The 24,309-nt window shown below is 38.3% G+C and overlaps 2 protein-coding genes across 3 annotated transcripts in view; both read right to left on the bottom strand.

Moving 5' to 3' along the window:
* Positions 1 to 34: 34 nt before the first annotated feature.
* Positions 35 to 7,354, bottom strand: LOC132122502 (adenosine kinase-like). 2 transcript variants are annotated; one of them, XM_059532859.1, is made up of 12 exons: positions 7,281 to 7,354; positions 6,659 to 6,711; positions 5,106 to 5,180; positions 4,930 to 4,983; positions 4,662 to 4,740; positions 4,407 to 4,579; positions 3,457 to 3,565; positions 3,209 to 3,379; positions 2,537 to 2,572; positions 2,284 to 2,398; positions 2,115 to 2,201; positions 35 to 664 (listed from the first exon to the last, which is right to left on the bottom strand). In XM_059532859.1, exons 2-12 carry the CDS (start codon positions 6,670 to 6,672, stop codon positions 540 to 542), a joined length of 1,038 nt encoding a protein of 345 aa, XP_059388842.1. In that variant the 5' UTR covers positions 6,673 to 6,711; positions 7,281 to 7,354; the 3' UTR covers positions 35 to 539. The 2 variants fall into 2 exon arrangements, with proteins under 2 accessions (XP_059388842.1, XP_059388840.1); XM_059532857.1 differs by lacking the exon at positions 7,281 to 7,354 and having other exon boundaries at positions 6,659 to 6,834.
* Positions 7,355 to 8,367: 1,013 nt separating this feature from the next.
* LOC132122500 (vinculin-like) overlaps positions 8,368 to 24,309 on the bottom strand; it is a 44,930-nt gene continuing 28,988 nt past the window's right edge. The window contains exons 7-21 of the mRNA XM_059532854.1: positions 23,342 to 23,432; positions 23,111 to 23,258; positions 22,202 to 22,355; positions 21,944 to 22,119; positions 20,159 to 20,349; positions 19,886 to 20,085; positions 17,833 to 17,961; positions 17,593 to 17,742; positions 17,412 to 17,520; positions 16,326 to 16,628; positions 13,740 to 13,864; positions 11,598 to 11,783; positions 11,315 to 11,518; positions 9,281 to 9,385; positions 8,368 to 9,202 (exon numbers count right to left, since the gene is read on the bottom strand). Of these exons, the coding sequence (XP_059388837.1) occupies positions 9,056 to 9,202; positions 9,281 to 9,385; positions 11,315 to 11,518; positions 11,598 to 11,783; positions 13,740 to 13,864; positions 16,326 to 16,628; positions 17,412 to 17,520; positions 17,593 to 17,742; positions 17,833 to 17,961; positions 19,886 to 20,085; positions 20,159 to 20,349; positions 21,944 to 22,119; positions 22,202 to 22,355; positions 23,111 to 23,258; positions 23,342 to 23,432 (2,418 nt within the window). The 3' untranslated portion in view covers positions 8,368 to 9,055. The remainder of the gene's footprint in view (positions 9,203 to 9,280; positions 9,386 to 11,314; positions 11,519 to 11,597; positions 11,784 to 13,739; positions 13,865 to 16,325; positions 16,629 to 17,411; positions 17,521 to 17,592; positions 17,743 to 17,832; positions 17,962 to 19,885; positions 20,086 to 20,158; positions 20,350 to 21,943; positions 22,120 to 22,201; positions 22,356 to 23,110; positions 23,259 to 23,341; positions 23,433 to 24,309) is intronic.

Below are 24,309 nucleotides of genomic sequence, written 5' to 3'. Positions count from 1 at the left end.
AAAAATACTGATACTAAAACAACAATGACACAACTTTGGAACAGTTAAAATGTTTTTATTAAACTGGTCAGTTGAACAGTCCTGTTTCATAAGCAGAAAGAGCAAGTGGAAAACTTTTCCCACATCAGATACAGCTTATGTATATTTAGAGACTTTTGTGCGTTTAAGATACAATTTGGTATTTCAAAGTAACAATAAATACCTGAAAGACATCAACTTGCTAGCCTAAAAATCCAATTACTTTAATTTACTACTTTTATTTTTGAGAAATATAAATGCACTTGCTTTAAATGATATCATAGATCTTTAATAGATTAAATAGAAAAATGTTGTTCTTGCAATGTAACATAAAAACAGATCAAAGACAAACCATACTTTAACACAAATTGTACATATGTGGTCGTTGCAATCCTGATAAATGCCCGTTTTAACAGGAAACGTTTGTAAACGAATGCTGAGGCACGCAGGTTGTGTTGCCGGAATTTCAGAACAAAAAAAATTAGCTGGAAAGACTCCGTATTGGGAAATATGTGAGGGAGTTACTGGAAATCGGGTTTCTCGGGGAAAGTGCAGCCGACTCGCCGGATGATGACATTAGCGGCGTAGTGACCTGCTCGGATACACTCCTCCAACGGCTTCTCCTGAACCAACTCTGACAGGAATCCTGCAGGAAACAACAACAAACAAACATAGTTAATGTGTAGACGCCGTTCTAAAGCTTAGTGAGCCGCCTTGATATTTACAGCATCCCAATCCTAATTCTTCAGCTTTGAGTCTATGGCTGCACATACAATATGGTAAAAAGTTGTGAAATTTGGCACGAGGATAGAGGACAGTCTGAACGTTAACCACAACAAATTTGGAGTCTCTAACGCAAACCCTCTAGCGCCACCAACTGTCCAAAGTTGCACTCACATTTATGCTAATAACTTTTGAACTGTAATGGCTAGAAACTAATGACATAACTTTTCTCCTACACGTTACAATTTCCACGAAAATCAAACCAGATCATCTTCAGAACATTGCAACAAAAAAAAAAAAAAAAAAAACATAAAATTTAAGTTTATTAGTCAAACCGTTCTTGAATAACGCGTAAACGAATTTGGCGAAGAGCTTGTTAAAGTGGACGTGAGGTTATATCTCTGCAATGCTTTACGGGGGAAGTCGTGGCCTAATGGTTAGAGAGTCGGACTCCCAATCGAAAGGTTGTGAGTTCGAGTCCCGGGCCGGCAGGAATTGTGGGTGGGGGGAGTGCATGTACAGTTCTCTCTCCACCTTCAATACCACGACTTAGGTTCCCTTGAGCAAGGCATCGAACCCCCAACTGCTCCCCGGGCGCCGCAGCATAAATGGCTGCCCACTGCTCCGGGTGTATGCTCACAGTGTGTGTGTGTGTTCACTGCTCTGTGTGTGTGTGCATTTCGGATGGGTTAAATGCAGAGCACAAATTCTGAGTATGGGTCACTATACTTGGCTGAATGTCACTTCACTTTAGCGTATTCAGACCAAACTTGGAGTGTGTCATAATAATGATGACCTGAGGCTCCCTGCACAGTTTCAGCACAGCGCCACCTAGTGGCCTGGAGACATGGAGAATTTTTTTTTTTTTTGCTTATTATATCCGAATGGTTTGGCTAAAAATAAAAAAAGACTTGTCTTTTCAGATTTGGAGAAGCATACAGAGTTGAACAACACCCAATTTTCCCATGTTGGCATTTTTTTATATTTGTTGTAAAATGCTATATTTTACGAATCACATTGGTGCATTGTATGAAAACTCTAAGTCATTAACACCATGCCCTGAAGATACTCAAAATATATATAAATACATATCCATACTGTATATACTTTATATGCGCTGAAATACAAATATGGTTTAGGATTTACTTTGTATATTCACTCAAAACTGTGAATAATTACACAGAAACGATAAGTAACACTGAATGTAAAACAAAAATTTTAAGTAGAAAGACTAAAATAGTAACTTCTTGTAAAACGCACTGCAATAATCTATTTGCAACTTTGTACAACCTCCAAGATATTAAAGACTGCACAGCTAATATATTCCTGAATTAATATGAATTCGTGAAAAATTGATCTGACGAATCATTTACCTCCCACAAAAGCATCCCCAGCACCATTAGTGTCCACAATGTCGTTCTGGTCGATGTCTAAAACGGGAAACATTTTCACTTTATCACCTGAAAGAAGACAAACAAAGGTGATTCAGGAAACACAACTCAAATGATCTGAACACATCCAGATGTTGATTGCTGGACGTACCCACAGTGGCCACAGTGTCTTCTCTGCCCTGGGTGAAGACCACGATCCTCTGCCTGTTCTTATTGACTTTGGGCAGAGACTGAACCCTCCTCGCGATCTCAGCGATGTCTTCTGTCTGCAGGAACACAAGCATCGGAGCAAGGAGGAGGTTATACGGTTCCGAGAGCATATTATAGGAGCAGCTCATCCAAAAATGATAATTTCTTCTTCAGTGTGCAAGAAAAAAAATTGCATTACAGTATTTTTCGCTCACCTCAAAGCCTTGCTCTTTTGCAAATGTAGCAGCTTCCTGTAAAACAAACATCAAGCATGATAAATAGAAAGGAAAAGCAATCAAACTCTTCTCTGATTGGCGGTAAATCCTGTTTGTTTTATGGCAAACAGTAAACCGGTTTCAGCTTAACCCTATAAAGTCTACTGTATCATATTTAACAGGCCTCTAAATGATCAACAAGTTTGCCTAAAATCTTACCTGTCTTCAGATTGATAGTTTACACATTTTTTTTTACAAATTAAAGGTCTTTCAGTGTAATTGATGAGTGATTGTGATCAAGTAAAGGTCAGAATAAGGTCAGTAATATCTCCAGATGAACTCTTACTGGACTGAAGCAGCTCAGCTTTACTTGATTCTCCATCAATCATGTTTCAGAGTCTCAAATCTGATCCTCAGGATCTTTTGAGGAGCGTTTGTTTCCAGAAGCTTTACTTTCACTGTTCCTCAGCGGAGGAATGATCTTCTCAAGCCTCCAGAACATCTCACATCTTCTGAGGAGCCTTGATTTCTTCAGCTCTCCATCACTGTGTTATATGTGTGGATCAATTCAATTGTATTACTGGAGATATGATCCCTGACTATAATTTCACACGCCAGGCTATAAAGGGTTAAAAGTGCACTTGAAAACCACAGAGGAACATGAAGACTCACCGTCTCGTTCCCGAAGATGATGTCAACGTACGGCATGACCGTCATCAGCGGCTCTTTGAAGAACTGACTGATGAAGGGCGCCGAGAGGTTCAGGCCGAAGATCTTGTTGTTGTCAGATGCATGTTTGGCCACTTTGACGATGGACTCCGGAGACACGGTCAGGAAAAACCCCTACACAGACACCGATACTTGCTGATAAATCTCTCGAGACATTCAAACACACACGATGGTCAATGTGTAGCACTTACTGCGATGTAATAAACTCTCGCTTTCTCCACCAGCCTCCAGTTCCTATCAACATCCAGATGTTTCTCTTTATTATAACAGTTAGCTGCCGCCAGGTTTGCAACCAGAGACCTGCAAACACACAATAACACACAGATCCCATGTGTGTGAGGCTCTGTAAAACCACAATGGACCATTATGTTTTATATCAGAATGGACGGGATTGTCATAAACTGCATTAGGAGACAGATTTATCATATAGATGTTTAACACTTCAACTATATCGGTAATGTTACTGGATTAGATGATAATGAAATTCCCATTTAACCATAGTTAATTACATTGTTACAATTTCCTAATTCCATCAGACATATTTTTAAATGATCTGCTATAATATGGAAATATTATATTAAAGTGTGTTAGGTATATATTACACAATGGTTTAATGTCTTGTTTCATGTTTTTTCTTAGTATGAATTGTGTAAAAAAAAAAAGTTTTATTTATTTGCTCTAACATTTACAATTTTGAGATTTATTTATTTTTAATAAATTAATTGTATTCAGCAAGGATGCATTAAAACGATCAAAAGCAACAGTAAAAAGATTTATTTTTAAAATAAATGCGGTTTAATCGAATTTTCTGTATATCAAAGAATCCTGAAAAATAAAATGTTTAATGATTTCTACAAATATATCTTGTGCAGCACAACCGTTTTCAACACTGATGATAATCAGAAACGTTTCTCGAGCAGTGAATCATCATATTTTCATGATTTCTGAAGATCATGTGACACTGAAGACTGGAGGAATGATGCTGAAAATACAGCGGAGCATCACAGGAATAAATTACACTTTAACAGAGAGTCTCTTAGAACATAGTTATTTTAAATTCTAATAATATTTCACATTTTCACAGTATTTTAGATCAAATAAATGCAGCCTTGTTGAGCAGAAAACCTGTTTTATATCTGACCTGTTGTCTCCAGTAATGCAGGCCGCACAGGTTCCTGTCGGTTCTTGACTCTGTTCATAATAATGAGCGTCAACATGAGCTTCAGCCGCTTTCTGCTTCAGAATCTCTCCGAAGTGATCCGTGCCAATACAACCGAAGAACGTGGCCACCTTCTGCGGCTCCTGGATCATCCACTGAGAGACAGAAGATACCGAACGTACATTAAAATCAGTGATATAAAACAGCCTTCCCATAATTCCCTGACAGATGATGTACCTGAGCGATTTTGACAGAGTTCTGTGTGGACCCACCAGCATGATACTCCACTTTACTCTTCTTCACAATCTCATCAAACCTGCAGCGAGAAGAAAGCGCACACAAACATCAGAATACGAGTTGTATGTTGACTGAAATCAATTCAACGTTGGAATATTTCACCATTTTTGATTAAATAATTATTCCAAATTTTTGACCAGTTGTAGTATCATATTGAGAAAGATGTTGCATGCTATATATAAAAGAGAGGAGGATTGACAGCACTCACAGAGCTTTATGTTTCTCCTCCGCCAGGATCTGATCGTTGGGCTTCAAGCCATACCTGCGCACACACACATCCAATCAGTTATAAATAATCACACTAACAGAGCTGGAGGATATGAGGTTGCATGATCACTCAAGCATGTCGTTTTAACCGTCTGCAGTCACACACACAACACTCACTTATCAAGAAAGTCCTTATCCACCACGGCAGAGATGTCAAGCAGCGGATTCCCCATCCCGAACAGAGCATTCTGACTGCAAACAAGACGCAGATCACAATAAATCACTGATATTTTAATAACCTTTAACTAAAGCACTGTGAGTAACTAGTGCATGCTATATAAATAAACATGCATTGCATATCAATTAAAATTCTAGAATTTACTCACCCTTATTCCAAATCTATATATATATGCGTTATTTATTTATTGATTATTTAGCATAGAAGAGCACAGATTTGTCATGGGCAAAAACTGCCACCCAACTCACCACTCATTATATGCATAAGAACAGCATGCACATTCTGCTAATCATCTCTTTGCATGTTTCCTGATATATATTTCAAGTGTTTGGAATGACACAACTAAGAGCAGATTCCTGAGTGAACTATTCCTTTCACATCTATTCTGTGACAGTAACAGGTGGTCATCACGCGATCGGGTTTCCATGAGCCTGCCTTTGAGACTTGAAGCCTTGGAATGAGAAGTGCATTTATTAGCCAAGGAGCCAAATAGACCAGAATCCCTGCTCTTTTCCATACTGTGAAATTGACATGGTAAAAGGTTGTTGATTTCTAACCCCTGCAGAACCACTTTCTGGCTCTCCAGCTTCTAGGATTTATCTTATTCTTTACAGTATTTTTTATAGATTTGCCAACTTAGATTGCATTCAAGGTATATCTTTTATAAGTTGGGAATCAAACCCATGACCTTGGTGTTGCTAGCACCTTAAGGTACTGTTTGAGCTTTAGGAAGGCATTCTAGTCAACAACTTAACTCTTTGTGGCTCTGAATGAACTCACAGGTCTAATATTAGCCTGACAAGTGTCTATTTTACACACCAAGTTGTGTATCATGTCAAGTCTACATGCATTAGAGGTTAAACCCAAAAACACGGTTTACAGACATTATAAATTTGAATTAACATTGTGAAAAATTCATGCACTTTGAATCTTTTAACATACAGTGTGTGTTTAATGGGTTTAAACTGACTGTGTTTACAGCAGAGCACATGTTATAGTGCTGACTAAACTTCTCTCTCTCTCTCTCACACACACACACACACACACACTAAACTATGCACAGGACTGGGCTGCTAGTGATCTGAAACGAAATAAGTTATCCATTAAAATCACACAGGGCTGCGGATACAACTTGGACAAGCATAAATTTATTGAGGAACTAAAAAAACTAAACTGCAACAAACACAAGTGCTCAGTGAATGCACATGTGTGTCATGCATAATAGCCAAATAGTGCATATTTTTAAATATTGTGTAAAATAAGCATCCATTTATATAAAGCCATGCATATTTATCTCATTTATTAATATAGTTATTAATATTAATATATAGTAAGTTATTAATATTACATATATAGTAAGCTGATTAAGAAAATTGCTTAAGATGTCACAAATGATGAAATAAAGCACATTGCATCACATTGTAACACAATCCCAAAACCGGAAGCAGACAAGCATAGAGACTGAGATTGCAGTAAATATTCGCAGTCTTACCTGATTGTAGGCATGATCACACACACTTTGACTGTCTGTTGTTCTGCTGCTCGCTGTGTGTGTGTGTGTGTGAGAGAGAGAGAGAGAGAGAGAGAGAGAGAGCACATGTGTCAGTTCACACACTCAAGATCCTGTAACCCGGAAGCCCAAACCCACTCCAGATGAATACTTGTGTCACATGCATGGGCGGAAGGAGAGATCTATCATTCTGGTTGGCTAACAAGCCCACGTGTGTTTTAAGCTCCGTCTGAAATGTTACTTTCATCCTAATTTATGTAGCGCGACAGGATCGAGCCACAAAAGCCAATAATCAATAATCATGCATGCAGTGTCTCGCATGCACACATGACGACATGGAAACATGCATGCACTGTGGGGCATAATATGACGATCTGATATCAAATATATGATGCACGAGCTCAGGAGTGCATGCGCTGGTACATTTTGTTCAGGCGTCCGCGCAACCATCAAAACTGACATGCGTTCGAGTCATATCTGCATATCGCATCATAACTACGACTGCATGATGCATGTCGGTGTTTTAGTCGTGATACGATGCCGTGTTTACTGCATGAGCTGAGATCATGAAATCAATCTTAAATCGTGCGCATCGTGATTTTACCTCAGTTTCTTGCTCTGCGTGTTCTTCTGTACAGCATTGGAGTCACTCACAGACATCCTCCTGTGATCAGACTGACAGAAAGAGCACGAGCTGATCTCAGATCAGATCTCACTCCACTCTACCGTGCTTTAATTTGACGCTTTTAGCAGCTGTGCATTTGTTAATACGATGGTAATCATGCAATATACACCACAATACTTTCTGTAAAGGGGATTTTGCCTGTCTGTGTAATTATTTCTACCGTGTTTAACATTTTTCATTTTCATTTTTCATTTGTTTAACATAAAACCTTAGCTTGCTCTTCTTTTTCTGTTCTATCCGTTTTCTTTTCAATTATATATTAATAATAATAATGAAACTTGCTGAAAACTAACACTTTGTTGATTTTAAGTCGCTTTGGATAAAATGTGATGTTTATGATTAAGAAAAGTGTAGAATCTATCAATGTGTTTTTCTGATAAGCATAAATAAATTTGGGGTAAAATAGATCAATTTTATTTAGATTAAATTAATATGTAAATTTATTTTTCTTATTTATTCCATCCAGCATTTTCAGACTAAAGACTTTTACAAGATTTGTTACGTGTTCAGAAAAAAAATATATATATTTTTTTTATTTCCAATATGAAATTGAGATTGTAAGAGTTCCATTTGTATAGTGTAAATATTTAGCCTAAAAAATAAACCAGATAATACCATTTAATAAAAATATTATTTTTAATAAATTGATATTTAGATCTAGATAAAAAAAAAAGATATTTTTCCCCAATTTCTCCTTAATCTTTATTCTTTTTTTTAATCACTTTTTAACTTTAACTGGGGGTGTTGCCTGTCAAAAAATATTGTAATTGATCAAGAACAGTTAATTGTTGGAATCACAATGAATGTCATTGAGGGTTAACTGTGGTAAAAAGTGCCAGAAATGGACTTGAGTGTCTTAGATAAATAATATGAACAACATTAATGTCAAATAAATAGCTTTATGTTCAGAAGGCCAATCTCATTTGCATGACCTTTAAATCAATATATAATGCATATTCATTGACCATTTAAAGTTATGCCAACAGATATAGTCCGACACATCTGATTGAGCTGATAATTAGTTCTTTTATTATGACAAGGCACATCAGGTCTTACAGGCTGTCTTTAAAGATGAACACATTATTTACATTAAACTGCTGGTCTCCTAAGTGATAGAAAAGGCAAATATAAGCAAAGAGACTCATATAAATATACTTGAGTGTGCTTTCTGTAGTAGTGTATGGAGCATAGTGATGTCTTACGAGGACGGCAGAGTGTGTGTGTGTGTGTGTGTGTGTGTATGTGTGTGTGCGTCCCTGAATGAACGTTTGAACGAATCCACACCGTTTATAAGCACGATGAACACTTTGCATCAAAAAGCACATCATGAGGATTTTATAATCCAAAATCTGTGCATGTGCTTTGTTTGTGAAGGCAAATATTATCTTGTGTCATCCATTCAAAGAGGCTGATGCATGACATGATATGATATATATATATATAGAAATTAGAACAGCTTCAGTTTCTGTAAAAAAAATAAAATACGACCACAATTCAATTTCCCCTCAAAAAATATTAAACTGGGATTCAACAAAACAGACAGAAAAATCATTAGAAAAGCAACCGAGCAAGTTTACGTCCCTCATCCACACTCAAGATCAACGGTTTTGATATGGAATAGTTTAGTCCAGATGTGGACCTGGACTGTAATGCTTCCCCCAGTGCATGCTGGGATATCAGCGCTGGCTCCTCCCTCACTGGTACCAGGGCGTCTTGCGGACCCAGCGCAGGGTGAAGCCGGCGTCCATGCGGATCTTGATGGAGGCGGCCTCGGCTTCTCTCACTGTCTCCTTCACCGACTGCATCAGGTTCTGAGCGTTATGGACCAGCATCTCTGTGGCCTGCGGGAGAACCAGAGCACATTTAGAGCGCTTTCATCCACAAACAGGGTTTAGAGAGGAGCGGAGGCGAGATCTGACCTGCTCTGATTCCTCCTCGCTGATGTTGGTGCGTCCCAACATGGTGGCCTTCACCGTGGAGAGGATCTTCAGCTGTGTGCTGATGGTGGGAATCCTCTCACACACCTGCAGAAACACACACAAACACATGAAAACATGTTCCCACTCCACAGTCATTTTTACAGAAACACACAGTCAAAAAGTTGAAATATAACCAGTTGTCTATGCATCCACTACACGGTACCCAAAAATTGGGTTTGCACCATTTTAACTGTTATAGGACTGAATGAATCGATCTTTAACATCTGATTTTGAATGAACAGACGTGAATCTTGTTGGAAGGAGTCACAAGAGTCACTTTAAGGAATCCCCTAAAAGCTAGATGGTTTAAAGCAGGGGTGTTCATGTGCATTCCACTCGTAAATGCGATCTATACGAGATGACTTGGACGCACCACATGAGGATATGATGGTAGCTGCGTTGTAACTGATGCTTGTGTGGCAATTTTCTTGTGATTTTAAACATGTCCAAAACAAGACATTTTGGCCTGGAACGATGAACAGGTTATTTAAGGAGAGATGGAAAAAAGGTATTATTATCTCAACGCCAACGTGGATAATATTAAATTACACTGTGATGCACTGGACAGCTTCGTATGGAGAAAGTAAATGAGCAAGGAGTGTGCAATATTTATCGTGTACTAATATCCTAACTGTTGTTTTAATGATGTGCGAAATGACATTTTTTGTAACTTTGCAAAAAAAAACAACAACAAAAAAAAAACATTGTGAGAGTTTCGAAACATTGTCGGGTGAAGGCTATCAGGTTACAATATAATTCAAGATATGAGGCAAAAATACCCTTAATATTTATGTCATGATCGTTAAGTAGCCTAATGTCTAACTATAGCAAGATAGCTTTCCCGAATGTCAGCGCGATTGCTTTTATACAATAGCTCAAGTTAAAAGATGCTGTATTAAGTGTGTTATATTAGTCACAATGCTGTCTATCTCCGTTTCGCCAAAGAAAAGTTTTTATCAAGGCCAAAGTAAGACCAATTGTGTGTCTCCATGCAGCACTGAGTATTTTGTTACTGAATTAATCTTTGTTTTTGAACAAAGCATTTGAATCTATCTATTTTGATTCAGTGGCCCATTCATAAAGACAATCACTAACTTCATTTCTAAATGAGTCAGTTGATCACTCATAAAGACAGAGATTTGTTGGCTTTAGTGTCATATTTATTTTTCCATGTCAGGCTTAAATAATCTCAAAAACACACTCTTCAAAATATTTATATTTATATATATATATATATTAAATTTATGCATTTAGCAGAAAAAAATATATAAATATATATATATATATAAATATATATATATATAAATAAATAAATATGTCATTTTGTGTCAATATTGCACACCCCTAAAATAACCTAGCATCATCTTAAAAAAAAATACATTTCCTATATGCGCACAAGGGGACACTTTCTCTGATCCGGCCCTCAACCTTAAATGAGTTTGACACTCCTGGTTTAAAGTTTGTAAATGAAGAAATCATTATAATTTTACAGTTGTAAAGAGCTATATTATTCATAATATATTGTTTTTTGTAATTGTTTTATTTTAAAATTTTACAGTGAACTATTACAATACTTTTTAGGAATAAAAATCATCAAAAACAAAATAATATTAATTTTATTTAATAGTGAAACTGTTTTTTTATTTTTTTTTAACTATATACAGCAACTGCAATGTCAATTATCATAAGAAAAATCTGTTTAACCCCCCCCCCCCCCCCCCAATAATTCAGTACAAAAATCTACAACAAAATCTATTCAATTTTTATCAAAATGTATCTTCCATCTGGTCTCAGTTTGGTTTGCTTTTGAGTTTTTTTTTTGCTAGCTTTAAAAAAATTTTTTGGTTCAAGTACTGCCGGCATCCCATCGAACATAAAGATAACTACTGAATAAATATAAATAAATAAATAAATCATTAAATAAATCTCAAGCTCCGAACACCTCAGTGGTTCTGGACTTCATCCTCTTCTCACCTGCAGTAAGTTGGTTCGTATGCGTTTGTCTGTGCACTGTTTGGCGACCTCTTTGGCGAGGCGCGTGACCTCGTCCGAGGCTTTAGCGATGTCTTTGGCGCACTGGATGAGCGCCCTCTTATTCCCGCTGGCACCTCGGACCAGTCGAGACATCTCGGCCATCAGCAGAGCCATGCGCTTGGCTGCTCCGATGATGTCATTACCCTGCAAGAAACCATGGTTTAAGATCCCGCTGTCAGCATAGACCACCCATAACCCCACCGGCAGACTGGAGCAGACTCACCTTGCTGGACCACTTGCGAGCCTCGTCGTGCAGCTGCCTCGCAGCCACCATCATGGGCTCGCTGACCATCTCTCCGGCCTGCTGCTCCGGGAACTCCTCGTCCTTCTCCTCCGGCGGCGGAGGTCTGGGAGGAGGAACCTCACCCTCCGGCAGGGGCGGTTTGGGAGGAGCGGCAGTGTCGCTGATCTGAACGAGAAGCAGGATTAGGTGTTTAAAGGGCTGCAAAATTCTGGGGTTTGAACATGCAGCGGGTAAAACAAGTAAAGGTGCTGTTGAAAGTTTCACCAGATCTCGGTAATCCATACATACAAAGAAAACAAAACAAATAAGTTCAGAAATTAAAGGTACACTGAGTGATTTTTTGAAAAAAGAATCTCAAAACACTTGTAGTCAATCAGCAGTGAGGGGGGCGTGTCTTGTAGTGATAGAGAAAAGAGAGCGCTCAATTTGAGTGCACTAGTGATGGGAAGTTCGGATCATTTTACCGCAAAATGAACAAATATTTTTTTGAGTCATTTCATCAAATATAATTAAAGGTCCTATTGGTTTATGGGCGTGTTTTGTTTTGGTGCTTTTAAATATCAAAATCGTTTGGTGCACCTTTAAGTTTGTGTAATAAAATTGAATGTATTCAGTACTTCTTTAACCTGCTGTAAATGTGTGTGTACACAACCACTCTATAATGAAAAAAAAGCACCCAGTGCTTTTTTAGAAATCCCCATAAATAATAAGCTCTTTTCACAGATTCTTGGCAGAGTGACGTAACACAGACCCAGGCCCCTCCCATCAATGTTGATTGACACTGGCGCTTTAACACAGACCAGCAGAGCTCATCAGCATTTAAAGGGACATGCACCGAAACGGATCGCTGCGAACAGAGCTGTTTTAGACAGGGTAAAAGGGGTGTTGATTTACACTACCTTCATATCTAGGGTTGGGTATCGTTTGAATTTGAACGATTCCGATTCTGATTTCGATTCCTTGTTTCGATTCCATTTCCTAACGATTCTCGATTCCGATTCTTTTAAGAGGCAGTGTCAAAAAAAGTTTAGGATATTTTAAATGATCTAGCTAACCAACTGTCTTTCTGAAGGAAATAGTCTGACCTTTTTCATAAATTTGTAACTTTTAACTTTTTTTTACTTATTTAGAGAGACGACAGACTCTGAAATCACCGCTAGCGTCACGTGCGCTTCCGTGTGTGTGATGAATGGCGACACGCTTCTGCGCCATTCATTAACACAGACACGCAGAACATGCAGGATTCATATTTAAATAGACTTTTCCGGCTTAATATTTACAGATATTGTGGTGTAGAAGAAGCTTGAACGCATAAATAGGAGAAAAAAGAGGCAGCGGAGGACGGTCGGCGCAGCACGTCAAAGACAGGGCACATATTTATTTCTACTGCATGAACTTAGAAGTGCATTATCATGTTCAACGTGCACCCTCCTATGCACGAAACAAGCTTAATGCAAATGTTGCATTTTGCCGAGATTTCGTTCTGTTTAGGAAAGTGAAACCACACTTAAACTCGCTCGATTATGCCAACACTTCTGGTGTACGCTTCTTTGTTGGTGTTCAGCGGTTTCTTCTTCTTCTGGTCGGTGGACTAGGAATCAAAACTAGGAATCGAAATTTAAACTTTTGAACTATTCCGGGAAAATCGCAAAGCTAGTCCCGGTTCCAATCGATACTCGATACCCAAGCCTAATCATATCCCTCATATCCCTAAAGAATCATTGTGACGAGTGGGGCGGGGCCGAGGGACGTGGGAGCGAGGCCGGTGGAGTGATTGGAGATGAACTACACCTGTTCGACCCGCCAGTCTCGAGGCCCACGGAGGAGATAAAACTGGAGCGACGACAGTGAAGGACGAGAGAGGACCAGGCCTGGGCTTTTAGTTGTGTTTTGGTTTTTATTTGAGCGCACCAGTCGTCTGTGAGGGGCTGGTGCGCTGTTTTGTGTTTATTTTGTATTATTAAAATGTTATTTGTTTGTGCGCCGGTTCCCGCCGCCTCCTTCCTGATGATTAGGAAGTTTAATTCATTACAATCATATTAGCTTGTGTAAAATGGGGAGCCAATGTCCCCTTTGGTGCAGTAAATGCGTGCAGCTAGAGGCGTCTGCGGTGAATCTGACCTGCAGGTGCTCCAGGTCTGGAGGTGGAGGAGGGAAGTCTGGCTCCTGTGGCTGGAACGCCTCCCGCACTTTAGCCACGGCACCCAGGATCTTATAACCCGAGTCCAGGAAGCCCATCTGAAGGCCTGTCCAGGAACACAGTGGTCATAGGTTCAACTATGGCTGTGACTGAGTTAAATAAGTGAAGCACAGCACTGGGTTGAGTTACACGCGAGCAGCTCATGATCAGCTGGTTTCAGCATCCCAGCATGCTCCACATGAACTGTTACAGTTGATTTGCTTTCACATGCATTGAGAACACGACATATTTTGTTTAATATTTTTATTTAGTAGTAATAAAAAAATTTTTTTTATAGTGGATAAAAATATTATTATAGTTAATTTGTTTTATAAACCACATATTTGCCAAATTGTGAAGCCCTACAAACATGCACAGGAGTGTAATATTACAATAGCAGTATTTACTATTCTGCGTAATATTTGTAATATTAAATAATAATAACAACAACAATACTAGATAATTTCATAGTCATATTTATATATATAAATCAAAATTTTTCTTGGCCAAATTGAGAAGCTCTTAAAACATGCATTAAACATTTTGCTTAATATTGAATTTAGTAGTAATATAATCATGCTAATATATAAATCACAAAATTATGAATCCCTACCATCATGCACAATCATATAATAAAGTTTTATTTAGAAATACTACTACAATAGTATTATTGATAATTCTATTGTCATATTTATAATAAATCACAACACTTTTGGTTAATCATGTCATATAAACAAGCATAGCAGGGAAATATTGCAATAGTAATAGTTATTTAATTGAATCTTTTTATTTAGCAGTAGTAGTAATAATAATAATAATTTAAACGTATTTAATAAATAATAATACTTTTATATAAGTGCACTAGATAAAATAAGAAAGTGATGTTTGCCTATTATTAAATATAAATTAATAATTATTATTATTAATAATAATAATAATAATTATTATTATTATTATTAAATATTAAATTATATAAATATCGCAATAGTAAGTTATTATTACATTTAATCTTTTTATTTAGCAGTCGTAGTAATAATAATAATTAAAACTTATTTAAATGAATAAATACATATACTTGCACTAGATATATACTTTATATACTGCACTAGATAAAAAAATGTCCTGTACGTTGTGTGTCTCACCCTGGTCCTGTATGTTATGTTGTGTGTCTCACCCTGGTCCTGTATGTTGTGTGTCTCATCTTGGTCCTGTATGTTGTGTGTCTCACCCTGGTCCTGTATGTTGTGTGTCTCCCCTTGGTCCTGTATGTTATGTTGTGTGTCTCACCCTGGTCCTGTACGTTGTGTGTCTCACCCTGGTCCTGTATGTTATGTTGTGTGTCTCACCCTGGTCCTGTACGTTGTGTGTCTCACCCTGGTCCTGTATGTTATGTTGTGTGTCTCACCCTGGCCCTGTACGTTGTGTGTCTCACCCTGGTCCTGTATGTTGTGTGTCTCATCTTGGTCCTGTATGTTGTGTGTCTCACCCTGGTCCAGTATGTTGTGTGTCTCACCCTGGTCCTGTATGTTATCTTGTGTGTCTCACCCTGGTCCTGTATGTTGTGTGTCTCATCTTGGTCCTGTATGTTGTGTGTCTCACCCTGGTCCTGTATGTTGTGTGTCTCCCCTTGGTCCTGTATGTCGTGTGTCTCCCCTTGGTCCTGTATGTCGTGTGTCTCACCCTGGTCCTGTATGTCGTGTGTCTCACCCTGGTCCTGTATGTTGTGTGTCTCACCCTGGTCCTGTATGTTGTGTGTCTCACCCTGGTCCTGTATGTTGTGTGTCCCACCTTGGTCCTGTATGTTGTGTGTCTCACCTTGGTCCTGTATGTTGTGTGTCTCACCTTGGTCCTGTATGTTGTGTGTCTCACCTTGGTCCTGTATGTTGTGTGTCTCACCTTGGTCCTGTATGTTGTGTGTCTCACCTTGGTCCTGTATGTTGTGTGTCTCACCCTGGTCCTGTATGTTGTGTGTCTCACCCTGGTCCTGTATGTTGTGTGTCTCACCCTGGTCCTGTATGTTGTGTGTCCCACCTTGGTCCTGTATGTTGTGTGTCTCACCTTGGTCCTGTATGTTGTGTGTCTCACCTTGGTCCTGTATGTTGTGTGTCTCACCTTGGTCCTGTATGTTGTGTGTCTCACCTTGGTCCTGTATGTTGTGTGTCTCACCCTGGTCCTGTATGTTGTGTGTCTCACCCTGGTCCTGTATGTTGTGTATCACCCCTTGGTCCTGTATGTCGTGTGTCTCACCCTGGTCCGGTATGTTATGTGTCTCATCTTGGTCCTGTATGTCGTGTGTCTCACCCTGGTCCGGTATGTTGTGTGTCTCATCTTGGTCCTGTATGTTGTGGGTCTCACCCTGGTCCTGTACGTTGTGTGTCTATCCCTGGTCCTGTATGTCGTGTGTCTCACCCTGGTCTCATCTTGGTCCTGTATGTTGTGTGTCTCACCCTGGTCCTGTATGTTGTGTATCTCACCTTGGTCCTGTATGTTGTGTGTCTCACCCTGGTCCTGTATGTTGTGTATCTCACCTTGGTCCTGTATGTTGGCGGCCACGGCCTTGGCGTCCATGACCATCGGTGAGATGGTTCTGCTGAGCTCGTCTGAAGCTGCTTTCACTGTCTCTCTGAACTTGGGGTCTTCGGAGTTCTCCACCTCTCGCTTCGCCACCAGCATGATCCGATTGGCTCGCCGGGCGATGCTGGTTGCCCCGGCGACCAGCATCTGAGGCTGGTGATTGGCCATAGCCACCTGACACTTGTCCAGATCTTTCTTGATGGCTTCTTCTGATGCGTCCAGCAGAGACCTGGTGTCAATCGCTTCATCCACCAGACCTGAGGGACAGAGAGAGGTGGGATTTGTTCATGTACTGCTGTTCCCATTTCTGTAGTAAGCATTGTCCCTACTCAGACAAACATTGTGATTTTGTTGTGATCTTTGTCAAATACTGTAACTAATTTATTCATCGCTCTTTGCTTGTTTTCTGGGTAAAAGTGCTGCTGGCACCCGGTCTGATAATTACTGACGAAAAAAAAAAGAAAGGAAAATAAAACAAAAATAAAGCAATATAAAAATTAAACATATTAGCTCCTGTCTGACATAAAAAGATATTTACTGAAATAAAAAATAAAAATTAAATCTGAATTAAAATTAAATAAGTAAAAATAAACACATCAATAGATAGCATCCTGTCTGAAATAAAAAGATGTTTACCTAAAATAAAATGAAATAAAAATATTAAGTAAACTTAAAAAAAAAAGTAAAATAAAATGAAACGGTATAAAATACAACATAAAATACCAAATAAATTAAATACATGGAAATATAAGCAATAGATATACATATATAATATATAATATATATTAAATATATTTTTAAACATGAGATTTCAATTAAAAAGATTAAAAATAAAATATTAAATGAAATGCAAAGATGAATTTAGATGCAATAAGTAAAAATAAATGGACTACATAAATCGATATATAGCATCCGGTCTAAATAACAAAAATGTAAAATTAAATAAAAATAGAACTAGATAATTAAAAAATAAAACAATATTGACTAAAAACATAAAATATAAAATGAATAGAGCTGATGTCATAGTTCAAGTTAGTCACCGGTCATTTTCTCGACGTTGTCGATCCACTGGTTCTTCATGGTCTCGAAGTGTTCGTAAGCCGCCTGGTTTCCAGGATTCTTCAGGAGGATCCGCGCTGCAGAGACCACCTGAAGATAATACATAGGTTCAAATCACACCTGTACGCTCAGTTTTGGCTGTGCTCGGCTGGTGTTGGTTACCTGAGGCGTCAGGTCTCGGGCTGATTTGACAGCCGCCTGGATTCCCTCCACCGTGCTCTTGTTGGCCGTCCCGACCGCAGCCGCTTTCTCCGCCGTGGCTCCCAGACGACCCGCGTGATTCACAAAGTTTGCGGCCCGCTCCTCGAACACCTGATCACACACACACACACACACGATCAATCACAGAGGAACCGGATGTGCTGCAGCATCAGTGTGTGTGTGTGTGTGTGTGTGGGGCACCTCCTCTCTGTTGGGAGCGTCTGGAGGAGCCGTGGCTGCCACCGCCAGCAGTTTGACCGGCGTAGTGGTGTCGCTGAAGATATCAGACACCTCCTGAGTCATGGCTTCCTGCATCTTACCCTTCAGCTCCTGACACAGACACACAAACACAGGTTTGCTTTGAAGGAGGTCACACAACTGCTCAGCAAGGATGCATTTATTTGATTGAAAAAACAACAACTGTGAAATGTTATTACTGTTTGAAACATCTGCTTTCTGTGTGAATCTCTGTTAAAGTGTAAAGTGCAGCTGTATTTTCAGCATCAATCCTCCAGTTTCAGTGTCACATGATCTTCAGAAATCATGAAAATATGTTGATTTACTGCTCAAGAAACATTTCTGATTTTCATCAATGTTGAAAACAGGTATATTTTTGTGGAAACTGATGCATTTTATTTTTCAGGATTCACAGATGAAGAGAAGGTTCAAAAGAACAGCATTTATTTGAAATAGAAATCTTTTGCAACATTATAAATGTCTTCACTGTCACTTTAGATCAATATAATGCATCCTTGATGAATAAAAGTATTAATTTCTTTGCTGACCTCAAACAATTGAAAGTGAATGCATATATCTTACATGATTCACTCACCAGCAGGTGGAGATCTTTACTGTATCATAGTGCATGTGTGATATTAAATATAACTCTTAGGTTTGTGTGCACTTATTTGTTTCATGCATGGATTTATCACATTTGTTTAAATAAAGAGTGATAGTTGTGTATTTGCATGTACATTAAAGGTACAAAGTCCATTTTAAGTTTAATCATGGTTTCCATGATAATTTTCTACTTTTATATTTTTATTAACTGACATAAAATCTAAATATTCAATTTAATATTAAATAAAATAAAAATGATTATATGAAATAATAACTTGAATAAAAACGTAATACTTTACATAGTTATATTTAAGTTGTATAAAAACTGAAATATAACTGAAATAAAATAAGTTGAAGTGGAAACACAAAAATTGCAAAAACTGAAATCAATACAAATTATAGAATAATTATTATTTATAATAATTATAAACAATAATTAGTAGAATAAAGTTATTACAAAATATGATAAAAGCGCAAAACAAAAAATACAAAAGTAAAATGAAAAGAACAAAGAATTACTATTGTTATTAAAATAATTTTGTTGAAATAAAACAAATAAAAATCGAAATATTTAAAATATAAAAAAATTAGTATGAAGTGTTTATTATGAAAAACAAACAAAGCATGTTGACTGTGAAAGTGGAGGTACTAAAATTACTAAAAACCAAAATCAAAACAAATTACAGAATTAATTATTATATATAAAAATTATTATTGGTTAATTATAAACAATAATTAATAGAATAAATTACAAAAAATAACAAAAATGTAAATGCTAAAATTACAAAAAATTAATTCTTATTATTAAGTGCAATAAAACTGTAATGAAAATCTAAATACATGGTTTAATATTTAATATGAAAAAAAAATGAAAACTGGAAATTAGAAATGTTGCCTTGGCAGATACCAGAAACAAAATAAGTTGAAGTGGAAGAACTAAAATTACTAATACTGAAACAAAAAGAAAACTGAATAATGGGAAATTTATTTTAAATTGAGATTTCGACATCATGTGAAAGCTGAATAATGAATCTCTCCGCTGTTGTCTGGTTTGTTCGGAGGACAATATTTGTCTGAGATACAACTATTTGAAAATCTGGAATCTGAGGGAGCAAAATAATTGAAATATTGAGAAAATCATCTTTAAAGTTGTTCAGATTAATTCTTAGCAATGCATATTACTAATCAAAAATTAGGTTTTGATATATTTACGGTAGGAAATGTACAAAATACCTTCATGGAACATGATCTTTACTTAATATCCTAATAACTTTTGGCATAAAAGAAAAATGTATAATTTTGACCCACACAGTGTATTGTTGTCTATTGCTACAAATAAACCCCAGAGACTTCAGACTGCTTCTGTGCTCCAGGGTCACACACGTCACATGACCTCTGTCACCGATCGTCTGACCTTGAGTGTGTCCTGCAGCTGTTGAGCGATGGCGCGGGCCTGAGGACCGTCTCCCTCCCCGCGGGCCGCTAGCTCCGCTAACTGCCCCATCAGGTGCTCCACCTCCTCACATTTACCCAGCAGCCCCTGCCTCTGTGATACCGGCAGAGCATTGGCCAGACGCCGGCCCTCGGCCAGCAGCCCGCGGATCGCAGCCTGACCTGCACACACACACAGACTCATGTGAAGAGGTCAGCGCTGACGGAGTGTGAGGAGAGAGAAAGAGAGCCGCACCGACGCCGCTGTCGTCCAGCGAGGGGTTCTCCATCCATCTCTGCGCCTGCTCCATCTTCCCCTCCAGGTGAACGGCTGCTTTGGCCGGACGAGTGTTGGACACCGCTTTGCTGGTTTTGGACTGGAGGTTCTGCAGAGCCGTGGAGATCTGCTTCGCCAGCGCTCGAGCCTCAGGAGTGTCTCCCTTACCTCTGAACACACACACACACACACACACACACACACACACACACACACACACACACACACACACACACACACACACACACACACACACACACACACACACACACACACACACACACACACACACACACACACACACACACACCAGAGAGAGATCACCTTTTAGATCAGTTAGAATTGAAACTACATTATTTTGGATCACATGACCCACCATGACACACACAAACACATGCAAACACACACACACACACACACACACACACGAGCACACACACACACACACACACGAGCACACACACGAGCACACACACACACACACGAGCACACGAGCACACACACACACACACACACACACACGAGCACACACACACGAGCACACACGAGCACACACACAAACACACACGAGCACACACACACACACACACACGAGCACACACACGCACACACACACACACAGACACACACATTATTATTTAAATATTTAAATCGAGAAATGCATGACAGCAATATTACTATTTTAATATAAAATAAACATACTAATTTGTCATTATATAATTTATAATAATTAAAAAAAAAAATACTATTCAAATGTCAAAAACATATTACTATAGTAATTATTTGTTGTACTGTCAAATAAAAAATGAGCATTTAAAAATAATAATAAATTATTATTTAAATTATTATTATTATTAAAATATTTTAACTAAATTATTAAATGTAAATCATGACAAAATACATTATGATAGCATATACTGTATTGTAAAATAATTATTTAAATAGTTTGTTATTCAAAAAACACAAAAATTAAAGAAATATTACTGTAGTAATAATATTTTTGTACTGTCAAATAAACAATTAGTATTTATTATTAATAATAATAATAACAACAATATTAACAAAATAATAATTATTTGAATACAATTTTATTTATTATTTTATTTTATTAAATTATAATACTAATGCAATGTAGAATAGACTAGTATTTAATAATATCAATATTAAGATTTTAATAATTAATATTTTTTATACAAATGATAGAATTTAAATAAAGAAAGTAATACTAATAATATATAAAACAGTATTTAATAACAGAACAATTTTTTAGAACAAGTTTAAAAATACAAATCTAGTATTTAGTCTTAATTTCTTTGCTTTCAAACATTACACCACTGATCTTTTATTAAGGCAGAAAACCTAATGGAAATCTTTTTGCTTCTCTTTTATAGACAACAGATTTATTTAATGAGATGCTGGTTATAAAACAGAGCATTTCAACATAATGTGACAAGCTAGCATCGCAGCTGATTTTAATCAGTCTAAAAAAGGATCCTAAATCCGAGCTGAAACAGGCCAAATCTCTGGATTACGGCCATCAGATCTTTACAGTATGCTTTATTTGAGTCACTTATGAACAAGTGAACTAGATGAAGTCTACCAGCTCTCTAATGTCTGTGAATCTGCAAAACTGTTGCCCAGCTACAGTCAAACAATGGAAAGCCGGATTCCTCGCGTGGGAAGGAACGGGAAGCTTCACTAACATTCCGAAGATTCTGTCCAAGATTCCGCACAGAGTCCAAACTGCTGTTGATAGATACGTACGCTCTCTTGAGCTCGGAGAGTTTGGCGGTGAGCCCGGCGATCTCGCCCATGCTGCGTAGGATGTCCTCTCGCTCCTTGGGATCATCGCAGAGATCCGCGATCTTCCTGGCTTCTCCCAGAAGAGCTCTGATGTTCTCCTCTCCCTCCGGACCGCCGTGAGGATCCGCCAGCCAGCTCTGCCGATCACAAAACACGAGCAGCGCTCAGAACGCCGTCGAGACAGCTGTGTGATTGATCAGGACGAGGAAGCAGACTCACCTGAGCGGCGTCGATCCTCTTAGCGATGGTTTGTTTGGAGCCGGTCATGGCCTCCAGTTTACGTGCCGCATTTTCCACTTTCCCTGTCAGGACGTCCAGACCCTGAGACACCTGCTGCGCTTTCTGCATGGCCACCGGACTCGCTCCCTGACCCCTGCGCAGGACACACACGTCACACACAACACGAGACACAAACATGAGAACGCTTGCTTCTGGCAAGCTTCGAGACAAAAGACACGGATGGAATTCCCTCCACACACTAGAAACCAAATACAGCTGAATTGCTTTGAACCGTGCAGCATACAAATTAAATTGTATAAAATACTAAATGTAAATATTTTTATATTATTAAAAAAAAAATATATATAAATATACCTACTTTTAATATTATTTTATTTTTGCAAAAAAAAAAAACATTAAAATGTAAAAAAAATATTTATTTGATAAACAAAGTACTTTAACCTAATTATTTTTACATTAAATGTTATTTAGATATTTACACAATTTTACTATTGTTTGATATGAAAATAACTATTTTTAATGTTATTTAATAAACAATTTTGATTAAAATATCAAAACAAATATTTTTATATCATATTTGATAAGTAAAAATACTTAATTGTAAATGTCAGTATCATTTTTGTAAAAGAAAATTAATAAATATTTTGAATACAAATTATCATAACTTATCGTAACTTATATTTTAATATTTTAAAGATATTCAAGAATACATTTTTTATATGATTTTAAATTAAAAACTAAAAAAGTAGCACAGCAATTTCCCAGCAGAGATGGGACAAATAAATAAAAAATAGATAAAAATAGATAAAAATAAATAAATAATAATAAAAAAATAATAAAATAAAAAATAATAAAATAAAATAAAATAAAATATCTGGAGTATAGTACCTGGCCCGCAGCTCAGACACCTGCTCAGTAAGTTGTCCCAGTGTTTTGGCCGTTCCCACGATGTCTCGTCTCTCTTTCCCAGCACAGAGCTCGCTAACTTTACCCGCTTCATCCAGGATCTGACGGATGGCCTGCTCGCCTGGGTCACCTGCAGCGGCACAGCATCAGCAAACATCATCAGCCTCTTTCTTCTCGTCTGATTATTTTATCAGACGTGTCTCCTGGAAGTACCTGGCTGGGCATGTGGGTCTCGGAGCCAGTTCTTGGCCTGGGCCATTTTGGAGCCGATCTGAGCCAGAGCTCTCTTCATATCCTCTGTGTCCTGCAAACCACATCCACCAAATAAAACTCACAGTCCAGCATCAGATGAACACAACAGACACAGTACATCTCACATCAGGACGTCCTGACAACTCTTCTGGACTCTGGAGCGTCTATGTGTTTGTGTGTGTGTGTCTGTTTGTGTGTGTGTGTGCGTGTCTGTTTGTGTGTGTGTGTGTGTGTGTGTGTGTGTCTCTGTGTCTGTCTGTGTCTCTCTGTGTCTCTCTCTGTGTGTGTGTGTGTGTGTGTGTGTGTGTCTGTCTATGTGTGTGTGTGTGTCTGTGTCTGTGTATCTGTGTGTGTGTGTCTCTGTCTATGTGTGTGTGTGTCTCTGTGTCTGTCTGTCTGTGTCTCTCTGTGTCTGTTTGTGTGTGTCTGTGGGTGGGTGCGTGTCTCTGTGTCTGTGTATCTGTGTGTGTGTGTCTGTGTCTCTGTCTATGTGTGTGTGTGTGTCTGTGTCTGTGTATCTGTGTGTGTGTGTCTCTGTCTATGTGTGTGTGTGTCTCTGTGTCTGTCTGTCTGTGTCTCTCTGTGTCTGTTTGTGTGTGTCTGTGGGTGGGTGCGTGTCTCTGTGTCTGTGTATCTGTCTGTGTCTCTGTCTATGTGTGTGTGTGTGTGTCTCTGTGTCTGTGTATCTGTGTGTGTGTGTCTCTGTCTATGTGTGTGTGTGTGTGTGTGTGTGTCTGTGTGTCTGTGTCTCTGTCTATGTGTGTGTGTGTCTCTGTGTCTGTCTGTCTGTGTCTCTCTGTGTCTCTTTGTGTGTGTCTGTGGGTGGGTGCGTGTCTCTGTGTCTGTGTATCTGTCTGTGTCTCTCTGTGTCTCTGTCTATGTGTGTGTGTGTGTGTCTCTGTGTCTGTGTATCTGTGTGTGTGTGTGTG

Source organism: Carassius carassius, chromosome 40 (genome assembly GCF_963082965.1).
Source record: "Carassius carassius chromosome 40, fCarCar2.1, whole genome shotgun sequence".
Taxonomy (NCBI): domain Eukaryota; kingdom Metazoa; phylum Chordata; class Actinopteri; order Cypriniformes; family Cyprinidae; genus Carassius; species Carassius carassius.
The sequence above is the reverse complement of the archived record's forward strand: the minus strand, read 5'-3'. Positions and strand labels throughout refer to the sequence as shown.